The sequence below is a fragment of the Mandrillus leucophaeus genome, unplaced genomic scaffold, assembly GCF_000951045.1.
Source record: "Mandrillus leucophaeus isolate KB7577 unplaced genomic scaffold, Mleu.le_1.0 Scaffold621, whole genome shotgun sequence".
NCBI lineage: Eukaryota > Metazoa > Chordata > Mammalia > Primates > Cercopithecidae > Mandrillus > Mandrillus leucophaeus.
Genome location: NW_012106709.1, coordinates 542363 through 567549, shown reverse-complemented (window position 1 = coordinate 567549; position 25187 = coordinate 542363). Strand labels below are relative to the sequence as shown.

Below are 25187 nucleotides of genomic sequence, written 5' to 3'. Positions count from 1 at the left end.
AGAGAAAAGACCTACAAGTAACGAGCGGGGCTTTTATTATTACACTTTTCACACTATTAAAAGCAGGTGGAGCTGTTTTCCCAGCTATATGGAATAACACATACTTGAAAAATACTTGGAGAAACTGAATTATCCAAGGAGTAATTTTTAAAGTAAGTTTTATTGTGTATTTTTGAGGCTTACATAATTTTAAGAGAAAAATTTGTGTTTCTTGAGCACCTGTTATGTGCTACGTACTTTAGATATTACCACATTTTGTTTTGCTTTGTTTTGTTTGGGGCATTTTAAATTTTTCTTAATTGAGATGTAATTCACACATGGTAAAATCCACTATTTCCAAGTGTACAATTCATCAATTTTTTTTGTATATTTACAAAGCTGTGAAACCATCACTACTATCTAAGTTTAGGACGTTTTCATCACCCCAGAAAGAAACCCTGTTGGCAGCCACTCCTCATTCCTTCCTCCCCTCATCCCTAGGTTACCACTAATTTACTTTCTTTCTCCACGAATTTGCCTATTCTGGACATTTCGTATAAATGGAATGATACAATGTGTGGTCTTTTGTAACTGACTCTTCATTTAGCATAATGTTTTCAAGTTGTCACATTAGTTAATAGCTCTTTCCTTTTTATGACTGAATAATATTCTATTGTGTAGATATACCACATCTTCTTTATCCATTCATCAGTTTATGTACATTTTGATCCCTTCCACATTTACGTACTATGCATAATGTTGATATTAACATTTGTGTGCAAGTTTTTGAATGGACGGACCTGTAATTTCTTTTCTCTTGGGTATATGCCTAGTAGTGAAATTGCTGGGTCATTTGGTATTATTGTGTTTAACTTTCTGAGAATCTGGCAGACTGTTTTACACAGTGCCTGCTCCATTTTACATTCAGTGTGTGAAGGCTCTGATTTCTCCATATCCTTATGAAAACTTGTCATTTTCTGGGTTATTGATAAGAGCCATCCTAGTGGATGTGAAGTGGTGTCTCATTGTGGTTTTGCATTGCCTTTCCCAAATGACTAGTGGTGTCGAGTGCCTTTTCATGTGTCTGTTTTGTATATCTTCTTTGGAGAGATGTCTAGGAGTAATTTCATTTGATATTATTGTGCATTTCTATATTATATAGAAGAGAAAAATGAAGGCAGACATTAATTGGATCTGTCACCGAACATTTGTTGAGCGCCTGCTGGCAATTGCTTGGGAAGGTGCCATTTGTAGGTACATTTGAGTGACATCATCTTTGAACTGGGAAGAAATATTGACATGCTGATTGTGACCTTATACATTTTTTTAAATAAATATATTTAGTATAGAGTTATATAAATAAATTATACTTTAGCATTATTCTGCTGCTTAGCAAATCTATTAACTTATTTAATTATTTTAACACAGCCTGATACAGGGTTTATCATATACTTGGCATTCTAGGCATTGTTGTAAGCACTTTAAAAATATCAATTAATTTAATTCTGGTAACAACCAATAGTTGATATTGTTATCGTCCTTAGTTTATAGATGAAGAAGCTGAGGCAAAAAGAGATGAAAGAACTTGCTCAGCACCACACAGCTAGTGAGGCAGTATGGTTCAGGACCACCTGATTTATACTACCACACTCTGCTGCCCCTCTTATGCTATGTTGTCTCACTCATATACAGTATTTGGGATGAGGAGTGTATAAACCCAACCATGCATTGATTTAACAATTATTTGCTGAATGCCTACCCTGACCCACTTTCCTGGTCAGTACCTGTGCCCTCATGGGGTTTACCTTCTAATGGATGAGACAGATCATACCCTGTAAGCAAAAAGACCAGTTATCTGTGAGGTGATATAAAGAAAAGGAATGAAGGTAAGGGAGAGAGTGTGATGGGGTGGTGAAAGGAGCATGCAGACAGGGAGTCAGGAGAAGCTTTTCTAAATAGGTGCCGTTCGAACAGCAACAGGAATAAACTGAGCCATAAGGGTGTCTAGAAGAACAATATTCCAGACCCAGGAACCTCCGAGTGCAAAATGCCCCAAGGTTACAGCGTGACTGACAAGGTGTAGGAACAGGGAAAAAAAGTATTTTTAAAGGCTCACTGGAACATCAGTCTGGAGAATACACAGTTTATTTTTATTTTTGTGGGTACATAGTGGGTGTGTATATTTATGGGGTACACAGGATGCTTTGATGGAGATGTGCAGTATTTAATAAGCACATCATGGAGAATGGGCTGTCCATCTCCTCAAGCATCACTTTAAGTTTTTGTCCTTTGAGTTACAAACCATCCGATTACACTCTTTTAAGTCATTTAAAAATATACAATTAAGTTATTACTGACTATAGTATTCCTATTGTGCTATCAAATAGTAGGTCTTATGCATTCTTTCTATTTTTTTGTACCCATTAACCATCCTTCCCCACAACCCACATTACCTTTCCAGCCTGTAGTAACCATCTCTCTACTGTCTGTGCCCAGGAGTTCAATTATTCTGATTTTTAGATCCCACAGATAAGTAAGAACATGTGAAGTTTATCTTTCTGTGCCTGGCTTATTTCACTTAACATAATGTCCTCCAGTTCCATCCATGTCGTTGCAAATGACAGGATCTCATTCTTTTTAATGGCTAGATATACTCCACTGTGTATATGTACCACATATTCTATATCCATTCATCTATTGATGGGCACTCAGGTTGCTTCCAAGTCCTAGCTATTGTAAAGAATACACTGTTAATGGGGGAGAAGCATTAGACCAGAGAAAGGCTGCTGTGATCATGCAGCAAAGGGATAATGGTGATCTGGATGGAGAGGAAACACTACTTGGATTTGGAAAATATTTTGAAGGTAGAACAAAGTGATTTGCTGATGTTATATGTGGGTTGTGAGAGAAAGAAGTCAAGATTCAATCAAGTTTTTTGGCCTGAGCTACTGGGTGTAGTGGCCTGCCATTTGTTGAGTTGTGGAACACTGAAGGAGAAGCATTCTTGATAGAAAAATTAAGCATTCATTTTGGATAGGTGAAATTTAAGATGTTAATAGACCTCCAAGTGGAGATGATGGATAGGCAGCGGGATTAGGAGTCTGGATTTCAGAGGAGTGCGCCAGGCTGGAGATTTGAGCTGACATGTCTCCAGTATACCATGGTATCAGGCGCTGTTGCAACTAGCCTGGACACCACGCTCTAGGGCAAGTGCAGAGAGGAGCAGATGTTTGAAAACTAAGCTCCGAGGCTTTTGAGTGTTCAGAGATATTGGAAAGGTGGGGAACACAGAAAGGGGAACTGAGAAGCATCAACCAATGATGTAGAAGCCAAATAAGGAAGCCACATAGAAAGAGTGTTTGAAGAGAGGTCACCGAGGAATAAGCTTGTCTCAGACCTAAGTCCCAGGAGACTGTCAGTGGTTGAAATGAGGAATGGAGGAAATATCTGATCAGAAATGGGCATCTCTATTCCTCTGTATCCCTTGCAGTAAAAAAAAGGTTAGTGCCTTTTGGTTAGGCACTTTCCTACTTTAAAAAATGCACACTTGCTCACTTTTGTCTGTAGATGAGTCTTAGCTGCTCAGCCTTGTGTTCCACATGCTTCACAACCTGGCTTCATCCCACCTCTTTCCAGCTTCGTCTTTCACAATCCACGACTCCCATCCCAGCCAAACTGCACCCTATTACTCTGGCAGTGTTGAGCTACTTCCTCATTTCTAGTTATCAGTTTGCATAGCTGTGCATTCACTACTGCCATCCCATCTGTCTGGCCTATCATTTCCTCCTCTCATTTTCTAATGAACGTTTGCCCATCTATAAAATCACAGCTCAGATGTTACCTTCCATGGAAAGCTTTCCCCTGCCACTCCAATAAGAAATCTACTGGGTTTTTCTCTTAATACCTTGACAATTTGCTCAGTTATGCTTCTATGTTGGCTACAGCTCAGTGCACCATATTTATATCCTGTACCATCCATGCCAAATGTGTATTAGCTATCTATTGCCACGTAACAAATTGCCCCCCGAATTTAGCATCTTGAAATAACAAACATTTATTATCTCATGGTTTCTGAGGTCCGAGAATCTGGGAAAGGCTGAGCTGGGTGGTTCTTAGTGGTTTCTTATGAGGTTGCAATCACAATGTTGGCTGGGCTGCAGCCATCTCAGGACTCAACTTGGGCTGAAGAATCTGCTTCCAAGCTCACACACATGATTGCTAGCAGGCCTCAGTTCCTTGCTGGTAATGGGCCAGAGACCTGCTGCTCAATATGCAGACCTTTTTACAGGGCTCTTCTCAACATAATAGCTTGCTTCATCAGAGCAAGTGATCTGAGAGAAAGACTCCAATACTGAAACCACAATTTTTTATAACCTAACCTGGGAAGTGACATAGCATCACTTCTGCCTTACAATAGTTGTCACACAAATCCATCCTGGTTCAACGCGGAAGAAAGCTGCACAGGGTGTGAATATCAGGAGGTGAAGTTCTGTAGGGGCCATCTTAGCGATCCTTTGCTGGCTGCTGCAAAAGGAGCACACCTGTCTTTTCAGCTTCCTTCCCCCACCAGTATTTATAGTGAACGGTTAGTGGAAGAAACACTCCGTGACGACTGGGGAATGATTAACTGGCTGAGCAAAGAAACAGGCCCAGAGAATGTGAAGTAGTGTTGACGTTCTGATCCTATTTTCCACCAAAAAAGAATGTGCAAAAGCGGGGAGAAAGTTCTAATTATCTTTTCATAGATAATTAGAAATGCTTTTATTTCTGTTTTATTGTCTATTAATTTGCATCCACAAACATTTTAAAACTTGTACTTAAGACACAGATTGAACCAATCACATTACGGTTCTCTAAATGTTTGAAATAATTTCCAGTGAGAAAATTGAAAATTCTGGTGAGAGGCAGGTGGAGTGGATGTTGAGCAACGTATGAGTAAACAAGGAAAGTAATTTTGGAAAGAAGCATTTACAGATAGAGTGGACCTGGGTGGTATTTGGTGCAGCGTACTTGAAGTGAAGACGGCATGAGCTCACTGGGCCCAGAGTTTCCATGGAAAATGGACATGGAAAGATGCTAAGGAAAGCCTTACTTTCTCACAAATGTAACATAACATTGTTAAATATTGTTTCAAATTTTAATTTTAATTTTAAAAGCTAGAAGAAGTGAAAGCATATAATCCCATCAGGATCAGCTGAATCCTTTTATTGTCCTCTGATGTGCTTCATTGAAACCACATTTCTGCCTCAAGTATCTGAAATTTGTGTCATTGGCAACTGTCACCACCTTTATTTTCTGTGTTTAATTTTTGAAGGGCCCAAAGAGTGGTTTTTTAATGAATTATTTTAAGTTGTAGACACTTTTATTTTCTAAATGAAACAATGCCTCAGTGCCACAGGAAACAGAAGGTCTGATTTCATGTTTTTCGTCTAAATCAAGTAGAAATTTGGGACTGCTGTCCTTCAGGCACAGACCTGGTTTGGGTAGGGACTGTTGCGTTTTCCTCCAGTGAGAGGATGAGGGATTGGTGGAGCTCATCAACTGGATGATATAGGAACATGTTAGGAATATATTAGGAACATATTAGGAGTGTGAGAGTGTTCTTGAAAGGAAGGCTTGTTAGATTCAAATAAGGTTTGATAGACTCAAATAAGCACGTGCAACACTGGAGAGAAGAATGAAGGTGCGATGAAAGAAGTTTATAGGAGAAAGTCACAGGAGGAAAAAACAGAATAAAATAAGACAGACAAAGAAAGAAAAAATATGACGTGATCTTACTTATATGTAGAATCTACAGTAGTCAGACTCATAGAAGCAGAGTATAAGGGCTATTTTCAGGGAATAGAGGGAGGGGGAAATGGGGAGATTTTGATCAAAGGGTACAAAGTTTCAGTTATGCACAGTAAGTTTTGAAGATCTACCCTGCAACATAGGGCCTGTGGTTAACAATACTCTATCATATATTTATAATTTTGCTAAGAGGATAAGTTTTATGTTAAGTGCTTTTACCAGAAAAGGAAAACAACAGAAAACAAAGCAGGCGACAAAAGGAGGCAGAAGGAAACTTTTGGAGATACTGGATAAATTTATTGCATTAGTTGTTATGATGGTTTCGAAAGTAGATACTTATCTTCAAACACACCAAGTTCTATACATTAAATATATACAGATATTTATATGTCAATTATATTTCAATAAAGCAGTTTAAAAGCAGTCACAGGAGGGTTAGGAAAAGATAGGTTGGTTTTCCTGAGAATAAAATCTGCTATAATGGGGATAAATTCAAGGGGAAAGGTTTTTCTGTTCCCTTTCATGTAAAACTTTCAGAAATAAAAATGGAAGTTAGAAAGCAAGAAAAAAATGTTGGAAATATATAATAATTTGTTTAAAAAATATGGAACTGTCTCTGATAGGATTTACTGGCTTGAGCCTTTTGCCCAATTTTTTTTTAAAGAATCATATTTAACTTAGAGCAATAAAAAATATTTTCAAAGGGAAGAACATGTTTTTAAAGATTATTTCTGTCTATCTACACAGCACAAATCTGACAACGAACTTTCCTTCCCTGTTTTTCTCTATAAGCCCCTGTCACTGGCATATAAAGTAGTGATGATAGAAATCTCTGTCCATTGATTTCTACAAATAAGTTATATAGGGAAGTCTCAAAGTAGACACTGTGTTTGGTCAGCTCTTTATTCTCCAAACTATTGAATGAGTGAATGAATATATGAAATGTAGAAAAATAGTTTGACTATCAAGCTAACATGCTGTCTGACCATCTTGATGAAGTGGGATTTTAACAAAAAGATTATGAAAATTTCACAGGGTTATGAATCGCCAACTCTATCTTTCCTGCCCACTAGAAACTCAAACCATACAAGGACTGTCATATATATGCAACATATATGCAATCAAATATATTCTTAAGCCCAGTTGCCATTACGCTGTCTTGCTTTTCAGAATTTGGCACCACAGTTTATTTGCTTCTCTCTCTCTCTCTGTCCACACGCACACACACACACACGCACGCACACACACACACACACACAGCATTGCTATTAAACAAAAGCAATTCTGTCAAATTCCACAAGAGTTCCAATTTCTTGGGATAAGAAGGACCTGTGCAGTTCTCATCCCATGTGGATAGGATCCTATCTGAAACATCAGCTACATTTGCCTACAGGCATGGTTCTCACTGGATATTCTCTACCTCAAAGCAGCGTTTTCCTCTTTATTTCTCTATAGATAGAAGGGTCATCCCCAGCAGCAGCAGTATGTGACCAGAAGAGAAGGAGCATCCCTAGCAGCAGTGTGTTACCAAATACTGACTGTAGACTCTGTTTTGCTTTGCTCTGAATATCACCACATATATCCCACCTCTTTGCTTGTTCAGAATATCCTGGGAAATGACAGATAAGCCAGCATTTTATTTGTAACTTGTAAGTTGATTTTGTTGTCACCCTATATGCCTCTCTAGGTATGGATCAATGTCTAACTCTTTTAGGGACTCCCGGCAAGGCAATCAGTAGACTCTCAACCTTGGTGTATGCAGACAGCAGGCCTGATGAAATGATACCCACTTTTATAACATACCCAGGCTCTCCTTCTCAACAAGTAGGAATTTGACTATAGGCTACATGCGTGGTAGGTTTCACCCATAGTCCCTATACTGAGAGTGATACAGAAGACAAGTTGGGATGAAACGGACAATAAAAGCAAGACATACAGGTCAGAACTTAGGACAGCTCTAAGCATTTAGGCAGAGCAGGAGAATTTAAGTATAAGGCAAGAGTTTGCAACTAGAGAATCAAACCGGAGTCTCCAGAAAGACAGGTAGAAACAGCATTCGCTGGAATCATGGCTTAACTGCAAGAAATCTTTCTTGGGTTCCTTTAAGCCTTGGGAGGGAACTGTGAACAGCAATGAGCTGAATCTGACATCTCAGTAATAATAACAACAATAAGAACACCTAATGTTGTCAAACACTTATTATGTGCCAGAAAGTACACTAACTACATGGCAATGATCTCATTTAACAGACCAGATTTTATATTTAGTTTATTTTAAAACATAGATCTTAAGATACATTTCTATGTAAAAAAAAAAAAAAAAAAAAATCAAGGAGCGTGGTTCCTTCTTATGCATTCCTTCCATCACGTTACCTTTGGGGATATTTTGATGAATCCTTAATTTTCTGACATGCAATGATTTTAGATTAGATTTTTAATGTGATGGCGATAGAGCTTTTATAGCCTGTCCTCCTCAGTTGCTTGAGAACGTTCTGGTAAGCTGTTAGTCCTGTACTTGTATGTAATTGTCATTTCTCTGGAAATTAGCTAATATAATCACCAGGAAATCGTTGCTTTCTTTCTTTTCTGTTTTTTTTTTTTTTTTTGGCTCCTAAAATTTTCCGCTTTTTCCTTTTTTTTTTTTTTTTTTTTTTTTTTTCTACAAGAACTTTTAGCTCTTATTAGCTGTTATTTAAATGTTACTAGTACCTCTATAATGATAACTTATATCCCAGCACATCATTTTGGTTGGCTTTAAAAGGTTTAGGGTTTTTTTCTGTATGATTTTTGATTGTCTGGTAAGCACATGAGAATGCTTTGTTCTGAATTTTAATGGCCAGTTAGGGTAGGAACCGCCACTTTTTGTTTTGAATATATTTTGCCACAGTGTATATTTTTTCCCTGTAACTCAAAATATTGTATGACTATTAGGCTTATAACAAGCTTAATTCAAATTGTACGTGTAAATATATTTTGTCTAGTGGGCTTTTCTGTTAACATTCCTGAGTTTTTGTTTTAGCATCATAATGTGTTGCCTTTTACATTAGAACAAAAGCCCCCAAATGTCGGTTCATCAGCTGACAATACCAGTTTTGTCTCTTAATTAGAAAAGAGAATAAAGCTGTTTAGGGGTGTCAATAAAATGACAGATGCATCATTAGCAGACGGCTATGGTGGATCAGTTTTGTGCAAATACTTGGAATGGAATTAATAGGAATTTCTGCTAGCATATTTAAATTGAAAGCTTGGGGGAAGAAAGCAGTGTTTTAATGCCGTGAACTAGTCAAAGAAAACGGGAGCAAATGACCATTTAATACTGAATTAACAGTGTAGGAGAAATCAAGTTGCAATAGAGAATATATTACTGAGAATTTTATATATTATTAATATATCACAAATGAGCCATTATGAGTATTATATGATTAATTCATTTAATAAATATTTATTGAGGGTCTACTATGTGCCAGGTGGTAAATTTAATTAGAGTATACAAGTGAGTCCAGACCCAATGTCACTGTCCTGTATAATTAATAGGACAAAATTTCAATTCAACCCTAAGTATCTGAAGGGGTTCTTCAGAGGTTTTGCATTAGATGGCCTCACAGTGTATAAAACCCAGGTCATTCAATGTGATTCAAAGGTTAATTCCATTTAGTCCATATGTCCTAAATGGTTGGCAAGGTTGTTTCAGCAAGTACAGGCAGGTGCACATGGGTGTGCTAATGCATAAGATGGTACATTGTTTTTTCTAGTCATCAGGAAGCACTTTACTCATGAGATTAAAGCACTTTGTCCAATTCAATAATTATATTCTCAGTGCCTAAAATAGTGCCACTCTAGAGTAGGTACCCCATAAATATTAATGAATGGTTGAGAAAATAATTCACATAAAACTGAAGATAAGCAATAGGTTAATTGGATAAATATTAAGTCAGATATGGGTTGGCATACTAAAAGACTTGTTTTGTTTGAAATCTATTCATTTGTTTGTTTATTCTGTCGATGCTTAGAACACTTCTGCTGTTCCATGCACTCTGTCAGGACTGGGGAGTTGAGAGATGAAACACACAGGCCCTGCCTTCAAGGAGCTCTGAGTTTGTGATGAGTGGTTTTGATCAGAGACCCCCCTGGAGGTATATGGTCCTAGGATGTAGAAGAGTGCAGAGTATCATAGACCTCTAAGAGCTGGCCTTGGAGCTACGTACAAAAGTTGGTTTTTGTGAATCACAGCAGGAAAAATGTATGAACCCCTATTCAGGACCTAGGTATATGCTATTGTAGGCAACCCTGAGATCAAACCTGGAATTTCAAGTGCATCCTCTAAGGAACAGCCACGCTACCACTTCTTGCTGTCAGATTCCACATTTCAACCACCTTTGTTTCAGTGTTGTACCTGGTGTACTTGACCCCCCAGAGTGGATTTTTAATACTTCTTCTATATGACAGAATCATTTAGTGACAGTTAAGTAATAATTAGTAATATGTATTTTCTTAATATTTTGGTTTTTAAAATTAATAAAGAAGAAATTTCAATTGTATAGCTATTACTCAAAATCGGTAAAATAATAATAGTAAAATACTAAATAATAATAATAAAATAATAAATAATAAAATAATGCATGAACTGAAATTTGTATTTACCAAACAAAAATAGCACATCGTGCAGTTTTCATTGTTTTATTATTTAAAAATTTTAAATATAAATAAAAATTCCAGGGTGTTATAAAGAATAAGGGGATTATAACACAAGTTTTCCTTACTGTTACAATCACTGTGCTAGCATACTTATTTAGAATCTACTGTTGAAATGAAGGAACTAGTAGAAGGACTAGGTTAGGAGGAATGAATTACATTTAAAGTGAGTTTACACCTTTTTGCACAGTTAAGAACTTATTCTTGAAATGAATGCAGGTAACTGAGCCTAGGTATATCAGGAGGGCCAAGTGTATAACTGGTTCTCCAAATTTAACTTCCATGAAGAACACCATGTTCATGTAAAGAAATGTAAGAAAAATGTTCTAACTTACAACCCTGTGAAACTCAGTGGACTGAAAGTATCATTGTTTTACAGCATATCATTTAATAGTTGCTATTCATGGTGGTGCACCCCAGTCATTAAAAAAAAAATCTTTAAATTGTGATCATTGTGCAATAACTTTGAGTCAAGAAAATTTGTGATAAAATTTATAAATATTGCTATTCAGGATATTTTGTGATAGTTACAGCTATACAAAAATGAGTCATCTGAAATGCTCCATTCTCTATGATCCAAAACAAAGGTTTTTTTTTTTTTTTTAATTATTAAGAACACTTTAGGTATCTACATGAATTTTCACTGGTAGCAGATGTGCTTAGAGCTAGGTACCCCTGAAAGACTCTCCTGTACACTACGGGGTATTGTAAAGATCAACTTGCTTAGTTACTGCAAGAAAGAAAATGTCCCATTCTTTTTGTCTTCACCTTTTATCATGTAATAACCACAAGGTGAAAAAAACAAGCAAAGCATCAATGCTACCCCTTATTACCATCAAGTATTTAAAGTTATCATTATTTACTCATTCACACATTTATTCTTTCAACAAATATGTATCAAATTGCCATAGCCAGGTAACTTGCTAGGTGTAAGGCAAATCACATCCAACAAGGTCAAGGGTATGGTGGCATTGACAGACAAGGAAATCCCCTTCTACAGTAAAGTGTGGTCTCTGTGCCAGTGACAAAGCTGTGCATCTTCAGGTTTGGGAACATAGGCATTCTCAAAAATGGAAACACCAAAGCAACAAAAGAAAAATGGCAATGGATCGGAAGTATCTGTCTCTGTGTGCATTGTAGATACAGTCGGTACTCAGCTGTTAAATCCAGCAAAAATTCCATTGCTTTAATTAATTTCTTTGTGCTGATTCTTCCTAGTAAGCCTTAATTTTAACAAAGTTAATTAGGTTGAAGATTAAAAATCCCATTAGTGTCGATCATTCACTTCTGGGCTCTGTCAACAAGGTACTAAAACCTTGCTCAGTTTCAGAGGGCCAAGTGGAGGGAAGGGGTGAAAAAAGGCATATGAACCGGCTGCTGGGCATTCTTCAAGACCAGATATTTTATGCTGTTTTTGAAGATTTAGGTGGATATCAGATATAATCATTTTAAAGCATATTTTTTTCCTTTTCCAGTCATCACTCATCTTTCATCCTTTAAACCTGTGGCTGTTTATTTTCTGAAAGGTCCGTAGCAATGGTTACATTTGCTGAGAAACTCTATTCCATCTACTCTGATGATCTAATTTGCAAGTTTGCAGGGCATAGATTTTTAATCAAGGACCTGTTTCTACTGTCACCTTGTCTGCTCATTTATTATGGTTAAGGACTCAATGCTGGCTAATATCTTACTCAGAGCAGGAAAAAACAAACAATTAATAGAATCACGAATTACCTGCAGGTCATAATTCTGTTCAAAATACTGGTTAGTTTGAGTTATGTGTTCCTCCTTGGCTCCCACATCCAACTTACAATGGGAAGAATTGCACAAATTCAAACATGTATTGTTAAGATTTGCTCCCAGGACATGGCTATAGTGTTAATGTAGCAGCCACACAAAAAGAAGGGAGGACCAAGTCCAGAGCAGGGACGCGTAAGCTACAGGCTGAAACCTATTATCTTGTTCACAGTGGAAAGTCGTTAATGGGGAAGGAACCAAAAAGGGTTGAAGACAATGGGAAGCCATCTGAAATCAAGTTCAAACAGGGACATGGCAAAAGCATTCCAACTCCTGAACAGAGCTGAAGGCCAAGGGGAATTTGATCAAGGTTTAGGATTAGAAAAAATCGGAGTATACATTATGCAGAACAGGATTGTCCAAGCCAATTTATCTCAAAACAAGGTGAGGGAAAATAACAACAGGACACAGCCCCCATAAAATTTTTCTGGGTTACCAGCACCCACAAAAGATGGAGAAACTCCACAAGACTAGAGCAAGGAGGGAGACAAGGTATGTAGCTTGTGCCCTTATGGTGTGTGTGTATATCTGGGGCAGAGAGGAGATGAGTAGCGTTGCATAGAATGTTCTGCACATAGTAAATCATTGGGAGTGTTGGGTTCACAGGGGAAGCCTACTAATATACAGCCTAATGTCTTTCCCTGGGCTACTGCCTGTAAGTCCCTACCACAGTTCTTAGCATGTTGTCACCCCTAAATAAATGGTGGTGACTACCACTGGCATAATAATTATATACATAGTTCAGATCAGTGTGAATAGCTGGGACCACTGTAGTCTGACATGTGCAATGCGAAAAGCAAGGGTTTCAGTTATAAATAGTTTATTGACATAATATCACGAAAAATTGGGCATTGGGCAAGCTCTATAGAATGGTCTTCTATCAAGAACTGATGACAGACTTGAGTAGCCTCCAGTTGCACAATAGAAGTACCTGTTCATGGTGGATGAAAGGTGGGCCTTCTTCAGATGGAATGTCCTTCTCCTTGGGTCTCAAGCTCTTCACTGGAGTAATGAAGGTGAAGAGCTAAGTTATCTCTATTGCCCATTTTAATTCTAAAATTCTATGATTCAGGACTCTAGATGAGTGTCATTATCTCTGCTTGACTTAACATGGTCTTTCCTTCTCCTTTCCTCTTTGCTGAAAAAAGTCTCAAGCCTTCCATCCTGACATACGGCTCTACTGCTATGAAAATCCTTTTCAAGCCTATTGGGCAAAGCATTGTGTTTCTCAGAGCAAAGACCGTAATTAACTCTTTAGCACTGCCTCTTATCTCTCCACACACTCCCTATTCTGGTCAACCTCTACTGCCTATGAGAATCTGCTTGAAAATTGTGCAGAGTACATTCTGGTTCAAAGCAGCAACCTCTGCACATACTCTCTGCATCACAGCCCAAGACAGGAAGGGAAGAGGTCTCAGAGTGACAGTCAGCAGCACGACCAAGAGCACAGTCCTAACTCACTCAGTTAATCCCTCCCAATGGGTAGAATCATTGTTTTAAGACTTAACGTGACCAGAAATACTTTTGAAACCTTTAATGAAGCCAGCACCTTCCCCTGCCTGTAGTCCATCATTCCAAGCACCCTGTTATGGAATGACCTCACATGGGCTTATTTTGTCTGATCATCTAGAAATTGAGCTGCAGAGACCCAGAATGATTCCTCTTGGGATGCAGCTAAAAACCATCCTGAGTTTGTCTTTCTTATGTACAGCTTCTGAAGTCAATGTTGTAACGCTCTCATTGTACCTCATTTGTTTTTTTTCTCCCTTGCCTTTGAACATGACTACTCTGTTCCTACTTGACATTCACAGAACTCAACTGCACAGAGTAAATATTTTTAAGCAGGATTAGACATCAGTTCTTTCTTACCACTTGAAAATCTGCAATCCAAGAAATCCTGGAAAAGAACAAACCAAAGGGGCTCACTCTTTGATGATCGCCTTGCCTTTCACCCACACTTGGTCTTTAGCTATTAACATACTCATTACATTCACTCTCAGAAGTCAGCTTATCTGGGCCAAGAAACATAAACTGTAAGTCGACATTCCTTGAGAGTCACACCTGTGTCTTGCCGCACCATCTGAAGTGGTTACTTGCCCAAATCTCCCTTTACTGATAGGAGTCACAGCTCTTGGATGATAAGGACATCTCTTAGGTTCAGGTTTGGAGGAATCCCAACTTTTTCTCCACATTTTTTCCTCTGCCCCTCATAAAAACACACACACATCAGATAGGAAGATCATAGGTAAGAAAGATGAAATATAGGATCTTTTGTTTCTCATGAATAACCCATCAAGTCTGTTAGGTTTAGAGTAGGGGTATGTTTTTGCTCTGAAGGAGGAGAGGGAGTTAAGAAGGGGAATAATGGGGTCAGAGAGGGATATTTGTTCTGCTTTGGACTTTGTCTACCAACTGTGTCATGTCTATATTGCTTTCAAATGAGTGCAGATAAAAGCAATTGCATACCTTAAACACCTTAATCGGTCACCTCCATTCATTAATCAAGTGAGAAACAAGAGCCTCCAGTTCCAGGTTGGTGTAATTTCAGCTTAGAGGAAACACTTTCTGCTCATTAAGGTCTTAAACTCAGCTTGTTTCTTAGTTACCTGAAATTATAATGGCCAGTCTTTTACAAGATCATATCATTAATCTGTTCATTATTTATTCAAAATAATTTATTGAGTGCATATTATGTAAATTACTTTCTGCAAGATCTATGGAAGGAACAAAAAAAGTAATGAGAATGCCAGCTCTTATTTCAGCATAAATGTCGCAGCTTCAGAGACACCTCCCCTGATCACCCAGTCTAAATGTAGCTCACCACTCATGTGCAATCGTATTTATCTTGTTTTATTTTCTACATAGCCCTATCACTCATATATGACTTTTGACTAGTGATGTATTTAAGTGATTTTTTTGTTTTCCCCTAGGAAAATGTAAGTTCCAAAATAGGAGAACCTTGCATCTTGTCCGCTCCTTGTATCATTTGGGTTTTCTGGAGAAACAGAACCAGTAGGAGATATATACGTGTGTGTATGTATGTGAATGTATCCATACACACATATATTGTATTTTATGTGTGCATAATGTATGTTAAAGGGTTGGCCTGTGTGATTGCAGGAACTGTCAAGTCCAAAATCCATGGGGCAGGCTGGCAGGCTAGGGACTCTCAGGCAAGGGTTGATGCTGTAGCCACAAGTCAGATTTTCTACTTTCTCAGAAAAACTTGGTTTTGCTTTTAAGGCCTTTCAGCTGATTACATGAGGCCCACCCCTTATTATTGAGTGCTGTCTCCTTTAATTAAAGGTAACTGATTATATATTAGCTGTATCATTCCATTGCCTTGGAGTGCAAAATCGTGAATGAAGTACTTCATCCAACAAGTTTTTTAAAAAGCTGGGTTTTTTAAAAAATAATGATTACATAAGAAATATGAGGATTTCTCTTAATGTAAAAAGTTTAGTTGACACAGAGTAAAAAGTGAAAAGCCCTTTTATCTTGCACCCTTTTTTCTGCCCCCACCCCTGCCCCAAGTTCTATTGGTAGTTTGGTATGAAACCTTTCATATCCTCATTTTTGCATTTATTTTGTGTATACATGGAGGGGAAGACATTTACATAAATTGAATATAGTTGTTATTCAATAACACACCTTTTCACTTATTGCATAGACCCTTACAAGCTATGATCCTGCTCTCCTTGTGTTTATGATCCAGGTGGGGAGACACATCATCCACAAGGATATAATTAAGCCACAACACTGGCCAACGTAGTATTCAGAGCTAAAATAAGTGATACTAACACCAGGGTTTAAAAAAAAAAAAGACTATGAATTCAGAGCAGAGAAGAGCCTTGTGAAAGGAAGGGGTAAGCAAAGACCTACAGGAGGAGGGTCAGGCATCTGTATCAGGTTGTTATTTCACTGTTCTTTTTCATTGTGTGACAGTAACTAAAACCCAGTTGGGCGGCTTTCTCCTTGCCCTCTCGGGGCCTGTAACTGTCTGTCTTTGGTTCAGTTTGTCTCTGCAGGTGACAATGACAATGAACTGTTTTCTTGGGAGAATGTGCTGCTGCAGTTTGGTACCTGCAGAATGAGTGGCGCTCCTGCCTCCTTTGAGTTATGGTCTTCTTGGATCTTGTGGGTCAGCTCTTAATTGGGTAGGGGAGGTGACTCATTTAAGCTATTTTGTACTCAGTTAGTGTTATATTTTACTGACTATAATAAATGTCATTTTATTAATTAGTTTGGTAATCCCTTTTATTTCCAGGAAAATGGCAGAAACCTATATTTTCTCTTTGTGTGTACTTAGAAAAATTGTAAAATTTTTATAAAAATTATCCTTAAAGAAGCTAGAAGACTACATAATTTTACCTATATATAGTATTGAAAAATAAATGTAAACATGTAAGAGGAAATGAATAGGAACGTTGGTGTAAAGTGAGGTGTTCTCTTTGCTTTAGCTCTACTGCTGGCTGTGTCTGACTTTCAGGTAGGGGCTAGGCATATGAAATGAATGGAATCCAAGTGTTACAGAGAGGCCATGTGGTACAGGGCAACACGGCACAACACAGACAACAGAGAGTGTTCTCTGAGTTCTGCCACTAGGGTGTGGCATTAAGCCAATTGTGTTGTCCTTGCAGGGACAAATTGGAGTTGGAATAGCCCTTAAGCATGTTTAAGTCCTGAAACACTGCTCACACACAATCTTACATTTAATTCTAACTTGTGAAACAGAAAGGCAAATCTGGAAGCCAGAGCCTAGAATAAGGCTTAGAGTACAGTTTGCAAACCATAAATTCTATGGGATGAAATGATACCTGTTTCCCCTTTGGAATTCTGTGGAAAATTGTTAATGAGATAATTCATCCAAGTTTTTACAAAGCTATGTTTTCTTTAAAATAATGATTACATAAGAAACCTCCAGAGTTGCTGGGGAGAGTTGTGTGTGTGTGTGTGCACGCGCGTGTGTGTATGTGTGTATGTAAAACATTCATTCCCTCCCTATGGAGAACTCAAGAAACCCCTAAGGCTTAGACTACAGTTTGCAAACCATAAGTTTAATGAAATGATGTCTGTTCCTGTTTCGTAATTCTTTGCAAAATTGTAAATGAGGTAATTCATCCAACAAGTTTTTTTAAAAGCTATGTTTTCTTTAAAATAATTATTATATAAGAAACATGAGGGCGTCTCTTGCTGTAAAAAATTTAGTTGATAAAGAGTAAAAAGTGAAAAGCCCTTTTATTTTGCACCCTTTTTCCTGCCCCTACCCCTGCCCCAAGTTCTATTGGTAGTTTGATATGAAACCTTTTATATCTTCATTTTTGCATGTATTTTGTACATACATGGAGGGGGAGGCATTTACATAAATTGAATATAGTTATTCTGTAATGTACCTTTTCACTCAACAGTATGACTTAGAAATCATTTTGTATCAGTACGATATACTTAATTCTTCCTAAGAGCTGAAAGGTGCTAATAGTGTATAACGATTCACGTTTGCCCCATGCCATCAACAGCTCTGGAATTATCAATCTTTCAAATATCTCCTGTCAGAAGGGCAAATTTGATATGTTCATTTCTTTAACTTATTTTCTCTGATCATTCATTGTGCACTGTATATTGGCAAAGTAGGTTTCTCATTATCTGTTATGCTGAAAATAACCTTAATATCTACAAAATGGTACCCATTTTAAGTATAATATCTATTTAGCAGTGTTACTGTTATGCTGTCTGTCTCTGGTAAGAAATTTAGACCCTGTAACCTATAAAGCAGTTTTTCTCTGGGATTCGAACATATTTTCATGGACTCATACTCATTATTGGTCTTCGATAGAGAACATTTTAGTAATTAGAGGAAACTTGTAGTTCTCGTGATGAAATATAAATAGAATTTTAATGTATAAATGCAATCCTTATCATTCTCCCCTTGATTTAAATTGACAGGTTTGGCAATTATAAAGTTTTAGTGTTCTCTTTTTAACCTTTTCTTTTTCTCTCTCTTTTTTTTTTTTTTTTTTTTGGTCAATTTGCTTCTCAGTTTAGTAGAGATTTTTTTTCCTTTAAAAACAAAACAAACCAAAACAGTATCAAGCTCCTTCAAATTCTTATTTCATGTACTAGTATGTCAAGTAAGTTGCCAAGCCAATCCATTATACGAGGCACGGATCTCCTAAGTAAATGCCAGTAAAAGGAATAGATTTAGTAAGATTAATAATCATTTTAATTTATAGCACTCTCTTTCCCAAAGACAGTTGGGAAGCTTTGCAAACATTTGAACCAAAAATGCAGTTTAAACCACTGGGAAACAGATATGTAAACTTGCTAAAAAAATAAAATATGAGCTTCATATAGTGGTCCTTCATATTCAGAGATGACACATTCATATTATATAGTTATCAGTTCAACAAGTTTTTATTGCATTTTATTTGTTCTCCTCAAGCCTTATTTTTGATAGATGGTCCCTAAGATATACAGGGAGCGTCCTTTCAATAGCGTGTGAGTGATGAAAAGCAAAACAAAACAATTTATCAAATCACACTGCATACATCCCTATAAATTTAGAGAGTGATGAATCTGTAGACCTATAGAACGTGGCATGTCATGTATTCATCAAAGGTAAAGCCCCAAACATCTCAAACACTGCTGTTGACAGGAAGGCTGGTATTGCTTGGAAAAAAAGAAAAGAAAAGGAATTACCCTTTGAAACTTTTCCTACACTGTAAGAATTCTTTGGAAGATTAAGCAGTTGTCTGTAGCATTTGAGTTCAGAGTTGTACAGAGAATTTGATAGGACTGTTTCAACAGAGGATAATGCCACTGCATTCCTATTTAATAAAATGAAGTGGATTTGCAAAAACACTGAAGAACACCTACTATGTATATGCTGTATCTAGAATTTATAGCTGCTAATGAAGGACCAAATAAAATACTTCTTTAGAATGTAAAAAGGAAAAAAGAAGACTAGACCTTTGTTTCTTCCCCATCCTGCTTCAAGGAAGACAGTGGTTTTTCCCATCACAGATTATTTTGCAAGTGCAGATAAAAATCATATTGACCTAAATTGATTCCCTAATGGCAAGGTACCCCACTGATACCTAATTAGAGGTGAGTCTTATCTTTTGTCATTTTGTGAGCAGACTAATACATTATCACATTATACTTTAATATAAAAAGATCAGATAATCATAGTTATTATTATCTTCCTTATCCGCTTTAAGTACCCAAGATTTTTAAAGGTCACTATTGTCACCAGGTCCCAAAGCATTTGTTTCCTGGGAGCATTAGGAAGGTAGTGGCTTGTAAAGATCCTCTTTAGCTCTTTTCAGAATAGGAAATAATTAATCTCTTCAGGTGCTGGCCTGGCCCTCTGCACCAGCACGCTCCGAGTAATGGTGCAGTTCTATTGCATGGGGACTGATATGGTGGACAAGCCCCCTGAGGGAATGTGCCCTTCTGCCAAATTTCAAATTACTGACTTATTAGGAGAAACTTACTTCAAAAGCCCTTTTGTGGTGGTTTCTTTCAAATCTATAATTCCAGCTGTACAGCTTAGTACATAATATTGACAGGGTGGGGTTTCTTTCCTCCTCCTATTTTTCTCCTTCTATTTTCCCCAGTAGGTTCTTTTTTCTCTTAGAGAATAAATAGGTATGTTTAATTAAGGAAAATATCTTCCAAATCAACCAGAAATGACTCTGGTGGATAGCCCCTGATTATGTGAAAACCGTGGCTTCTTTCTATAATATCCTGATATTTCCAAGGTTACTTGAGTGAGAAGCATGGCAGTAAGGGTATTTGAGAGAAAGCGCTTTCCTGTAGAGTTGTAAAGACATTAGAAATTGAACAAACTAACATTGTAGGGTAGGTACGTTTTCACCTGGAACTCTCAGGTTAAATCATCACACTACCTTAATACAACTTTCTTTTTAAATAGCCAGTAGCATTTGTTGTTTTGGTGCTGTATGTAATTTGGTAAGGCAGGTAAGGACTTCCTTATAGCAAACCAAATAATTATGATGCTAAATAATAGTGACAATACTGTTGAAGAGAAAAAATCCAAAATAATTGAATACCAGACTATTTTTCACTTCAGTGTGGTGCTCTGATAAACTTTACTCATTTATCTTCATTAAATCAGTTATAAGTTAGTGTCATTTGTCCTGCCACTGTGACAAGCTGTTTTCTGCCCCAGGGGTCAGACACACTTGTCCACCCCACCTGGACACTCTTCCTAGCCTGACCCCTACTCATCCTTAGGATCCAACCCAAATGCCAACTGCTCTGAGCTATTCTCCCTAAACCCTCCTACCGATTTGTTTGTTCTTATTACTCTCTTACATGTAACCTTATTTATTCCTAAAATATAGTATTCTGTATTTTAAAATTTATTTGTTATTTCATTTATTTTTCCTTGGTAGACTGCAACCCCTGTAAGGGAATTTTGTCTGAATCACTTCTGTGTCCATAATGCCCAGGATAGTGAGTGGGACTTAACTATTTGTTAAATGCATGAGCTGAGTGACTCTGACTCTGTCTCTAAAACATAACATTTAAAGGATTATTTTGAGTAACTTTTGTACTTTTGATTGGTTATAGAAGAGATACATCTTTATTATTGGGGGTTTGAAAAACTCAGAAAAGCACAAACAAGAAAAAGAAAATTGACAATAGTGCCAATACTTAGAAACAATCATAGTTAATTTAACATCGTGGTGTGTATCATTCAAATCTGTTTTCTCTTAGTGCACGCATTTATAAAGTAAATCATTTTAAATGGAACATTTAGAGACTATATTAACTTTTCAAAGACAATATACTTAAAGACAAGCTTTCCCATGTTTGTGAGACCTAACTTGGCAGTCGTAAAAAGTGTCCAAGAGATCCTATTAAAAACTTAAGCCAGGCGCAGTGGCTCACGCCTGTAATCCCAGCACTTTCGGAAGCCGAGGCGGGCAGATCACCTGAGGTCGGGAGTTCGAGACCAGCCTGACCAACATGGAGAAACCCCATCTCCACTGAAAATACAAAATTAGCCGGGCATGGTGGCACATGCCTGTAATCCCAGCTACTCAGGAGGCTGAGGCGGGAGAATCTCTTGAACCTGGGAGGCAGAGGTTGCGATGAGCCGAGATTGTGACATTGCACTCCAGTCTGGGCAACAAGAGTGAACTCCATCTCAAAAAACAAAACAAAACAAACAAAAACTTAAAATGCTGCTCTAAAGGTGAAGCAGTTTGGCTAAGTTAAAACAATTTGCCCAAACTTAGTTTGCCTAGTCTTGTTTATGTAGCTCGTTAAGTATTGACATTCTCTTTTCTTTGAAGGCCCTCCTCCAGCATTTATGCCTTTTAAATCCCTACCCTTTTATTTCATATAAAAGGACCCCTCCTCCTTGAAGCCTTTCCAACTTACTTCATAAAAATATGACTACTAATCTCCAAAACAAGAGAGTGCTTTATACTGCATATAGTCTTAGTTCTCCCAACTTTAATCATCTTTATCTCCTCCCACCCCCGTACTCCTTGATAACGAACTCCTAGGGGAGGGCAAAAATCATAACTTTTAATTGGGGTACTGCATACAGAACCTGACCTGGTACCTGTAACACAGTAGGGACTCAACAAATGTCTGTGGAATTAATAAATAAATATTAATGTGCATCCCACTGACAGTAATGGACTAGCATCATTTTCATATATGACACATAGAAAATAATTGTATAAGTTGCCAAGGTCCAATTCACTGGCCAGCGTGGTCTGAGTGCTTTTTTTTATGATGATGCTAATGGGACTGGCAGAGATAGATTCTAATTCCATGCATAACCAAGCCAAATTGTAGTTGACTTGGCTTCTTTTGAACAAACTAATTATGCCATTGTTCTGTCAGTATTTCAACTCTATATTCTCTCAATGTTTCTCATGCTTCAGTACCCTTAGGACAGACAAGAATTTATAGATAAAGGATAAGTGCCACAAAGGTAACTCTTATTAAGGAATAAACCTCAGCTCACAGCCCTCTCCTCATCACAGGTCTTTTCCTTAGGTCTTTGCACTCATCAAGAGAAAGTCCATGAAACTTGGATGAAAGGACGTCTGCTTAACAGAATCCCACTTCCAGGGCAATGACTTTAGAGAGCGTCAAGCCTGCAGACTGGGAACCTGAACCCCAGCTTCACTGCAATGGCTGAACTCAAATCCCAGCTTCCCTATAGGTAATGAGAGACAAGTGTCTTACCTCTCCTAAGTCTTGGTTTCTCTCTCTCTCTCTGTAAAAGAGGATAATGATAAAAATCTGTTCCAGAGGGTGGCTGTAGAGATTAAATTCAATAATCCATTTAAAGCACTTAGCACAATGTCTGACATAAAAGAGTTCTATAAATATTAGCTATTATTACTAAAGTTGAGCCAGAAGCAGTAGTTGTGTGTGTATGTATGTGTGTAAATATATATGGTGTGGCCTGAAAAATGCTAAACTCTTCTTGGCTGGATTATTCAAATTGCAAATAGACAGGTCCGATCTCAAATACTGCCTTCCATCTCCCCCAGCACACATGTGTGTGTGTGCACACCCATGTATGCTTACATCCCCCAGGTGACCTCAGGCATGGGCAGTGGGTGTGCTCTGAGGGACAGCAATGAGAAACAGCAGCTGCTATCCTTCCCTGGCCTGTGTGGATCCTGAACCTGCCCAGCTGGCATCTGTATTTTCAACCCTGCTGGAGGGGGCAGAGCGTGTGTGACCAGGGAGAGCAGGGTCAGGAAATTTCCTCTAAGACCCCCTTTATGTCATCTACCACAGTGAAAAGCACATATGTCTTGTACTGTTGTGGTAAGGACTTGTAAACACATAGCTGAAGCATTGGGCAACTTAGGGGAAAAGGCTGAGTGGCAAGGAATAGGCAAGAGAGATGCATGATGTTGCCAGATGAGAGTGGACAGAAATGAAATTTTTGGTCCTTAGAGAAAGGATGAAGAGAGCAGCTATCTCTGCCCCTTTCCTTGTCCTGTCTGTTAGACATGCCTGCATATTATTTGTAGTTTGAATGTGAGATTACACAGGGCAGGTGAGACAGAAAGAGAGAACCCAGGATTTGAAGTATCACTTTGTTGGAATGACCTAGCAAAAGTTTCCTTTTTATTTGCAACTTTCAGGAGGTAGAAAGGTTTATCAGCTATTTTATGCGTCTTTTAAAAAATGATATTTAAATCAAGGAGACCCTGTCTATGAATGGAGAAGGAAAGTGAATCATGGCAAACCATATTTCAGGAGCTGTATCATCTGATTCAGAAATGACTGCTGTTGATTTAGCCCCCTCATGTTATACAGAGTGAAGCCTCCATTTATTTAGTCATTTATTCATATGACCATTTTTTAAAACATTTAAGTGTCAAGTCCTGTGCTAAGAGCTTGGAAAACAGAGATAAATTTAAGACACATCAGTAGGCATTCAGAATAATTAGTTGAACAAAATGAATCAATATATGATTCCTCACTGTCTATTATAAATAAACATTCATAATAAAGTCAGGTGGCTATCTCCCCACAACTATTTACAAAGTACCATTGAAAATAAAGCAGGTATCTTCTAGCAAGGAGAGGATGGACGGAGGAAGATCAAACAAAGGTTCGTAAGAAAAAGCTTGTTAGAACTAAACATGAGATGGTATGTAGAAACTTGCTAAGTAAACAAGAATAAAAGGTAAATATAAGGTATAAGGAAGAGAATCTTTCTGAAATGGCCTGTGTTCCAGAATTACTTGAGTATAGGAATAGAACAAAGGGAGAAAAAGGAATGAGGAAATGTGAACTCACATAGATTGTCAGAGGTCAGGCTATAGGAAAGGCAGAGTAGCCTAAGGAAAAATGCAGGACTGGGGTCAAACATACTCCATTGGAATCCCATCTCTGTCAATTAATAATAACTTTTTGACCATGGAAATTTCCTCTGAGACCCCATTTTTTTTCATCTACCATAGTGAAAAGCACATATATCTTGTAGCATTGTGGTAAGGACTTGTAAGCACATAGCTGAAACCCTGAGCACATAGAAAGTACTCAATTTTTGACTGTGATCATTACTATTTAAATGCTTTGCTAAGGAAATTTTGCTTCATTTTGTTTGTTCCAACAAGACAATAGGGGTTTTAATCAGCAAAATGACATGGTTTGTATTCACATTCTAGTTGAATGGGAAGGATAGAACTTGCCTATGATTTGGGCAAGTTGCTTAAACTCTCTGAGCTTTAATTTGCTCATCTTTAAAATGGAGACAGAAATAAAACTTACCTTATGCTATTGTGAAGGGTAAATTAGATCATGGAAAGCATTTAGCACTGTGCCTAACCCAAAAGCAAGCAATACTTCTTAATTATCATGTCGATTATTTTTATGCATTATTTTTTTTATAGAGGCAGCCTCTTGCTCTGTCGCCCAGGCTGGAGTGCAGTGGTGTGATAAAGCTCACCACAGCCTCGACCTCCCAGGCTCAAGTAATCCTCCCTTCTCTGCATCCCAAGTAGCTGAGACTACAAGTGCATACCCCTGCACCCAGCAATTTTTAACTTTTTTTGTAGGTATGGAGGTCTTGCTATGTTGTCCAGGCTGGTCTCAAACTCCTGGCCTCTCACACTGGTTCATTATCTTTATAGGGGTAAAGTTGAAAGGAAAGTGAGTAGCCACCCAGGAGGCCTTTGTTGGTCTAGTTGAGGAGGAAGCTAGGGCCATGCCTTGTGAGATGGGTTGGAGTGCACAGATATTAGATATTTATGAATGAAAATTGACAGGCCTGGAATTCATTGAGCGTGAAAGACAATCTTGATACTATTTTTTCCTCCAATCAAAACCGCTCAACTACATGGAAACTGAACAACCTGCTCCTGAATGACTACTGGGTACATAACGAAATGAAGGCAGAAATAAAGATGTTCTTTG

General features: G+C 37.8%; 1 protein-coding gene across 1 annotated transcript in view; it reads left to right on the top strand.

The window, feature by feature from the left end:
• Nucleotides 1-25187, top strand: part of LOC105553988 (25-hydroxycholesterol 7-alpha-hydroxylase) — a 196813-nt gene that overhangs the window by 108379 nt on the left and 63247 nt on the right. The window contains exon 6 of the mRNA XM_012000203.1: nt 4954-4971. Within this exon, the coding sequence (XP_011855593.1) occupies nt 4954-4971 (18 nt within the window). The remainder of the gene's footprint in view (nt 1-4953; nt 4972-25187) is intronic.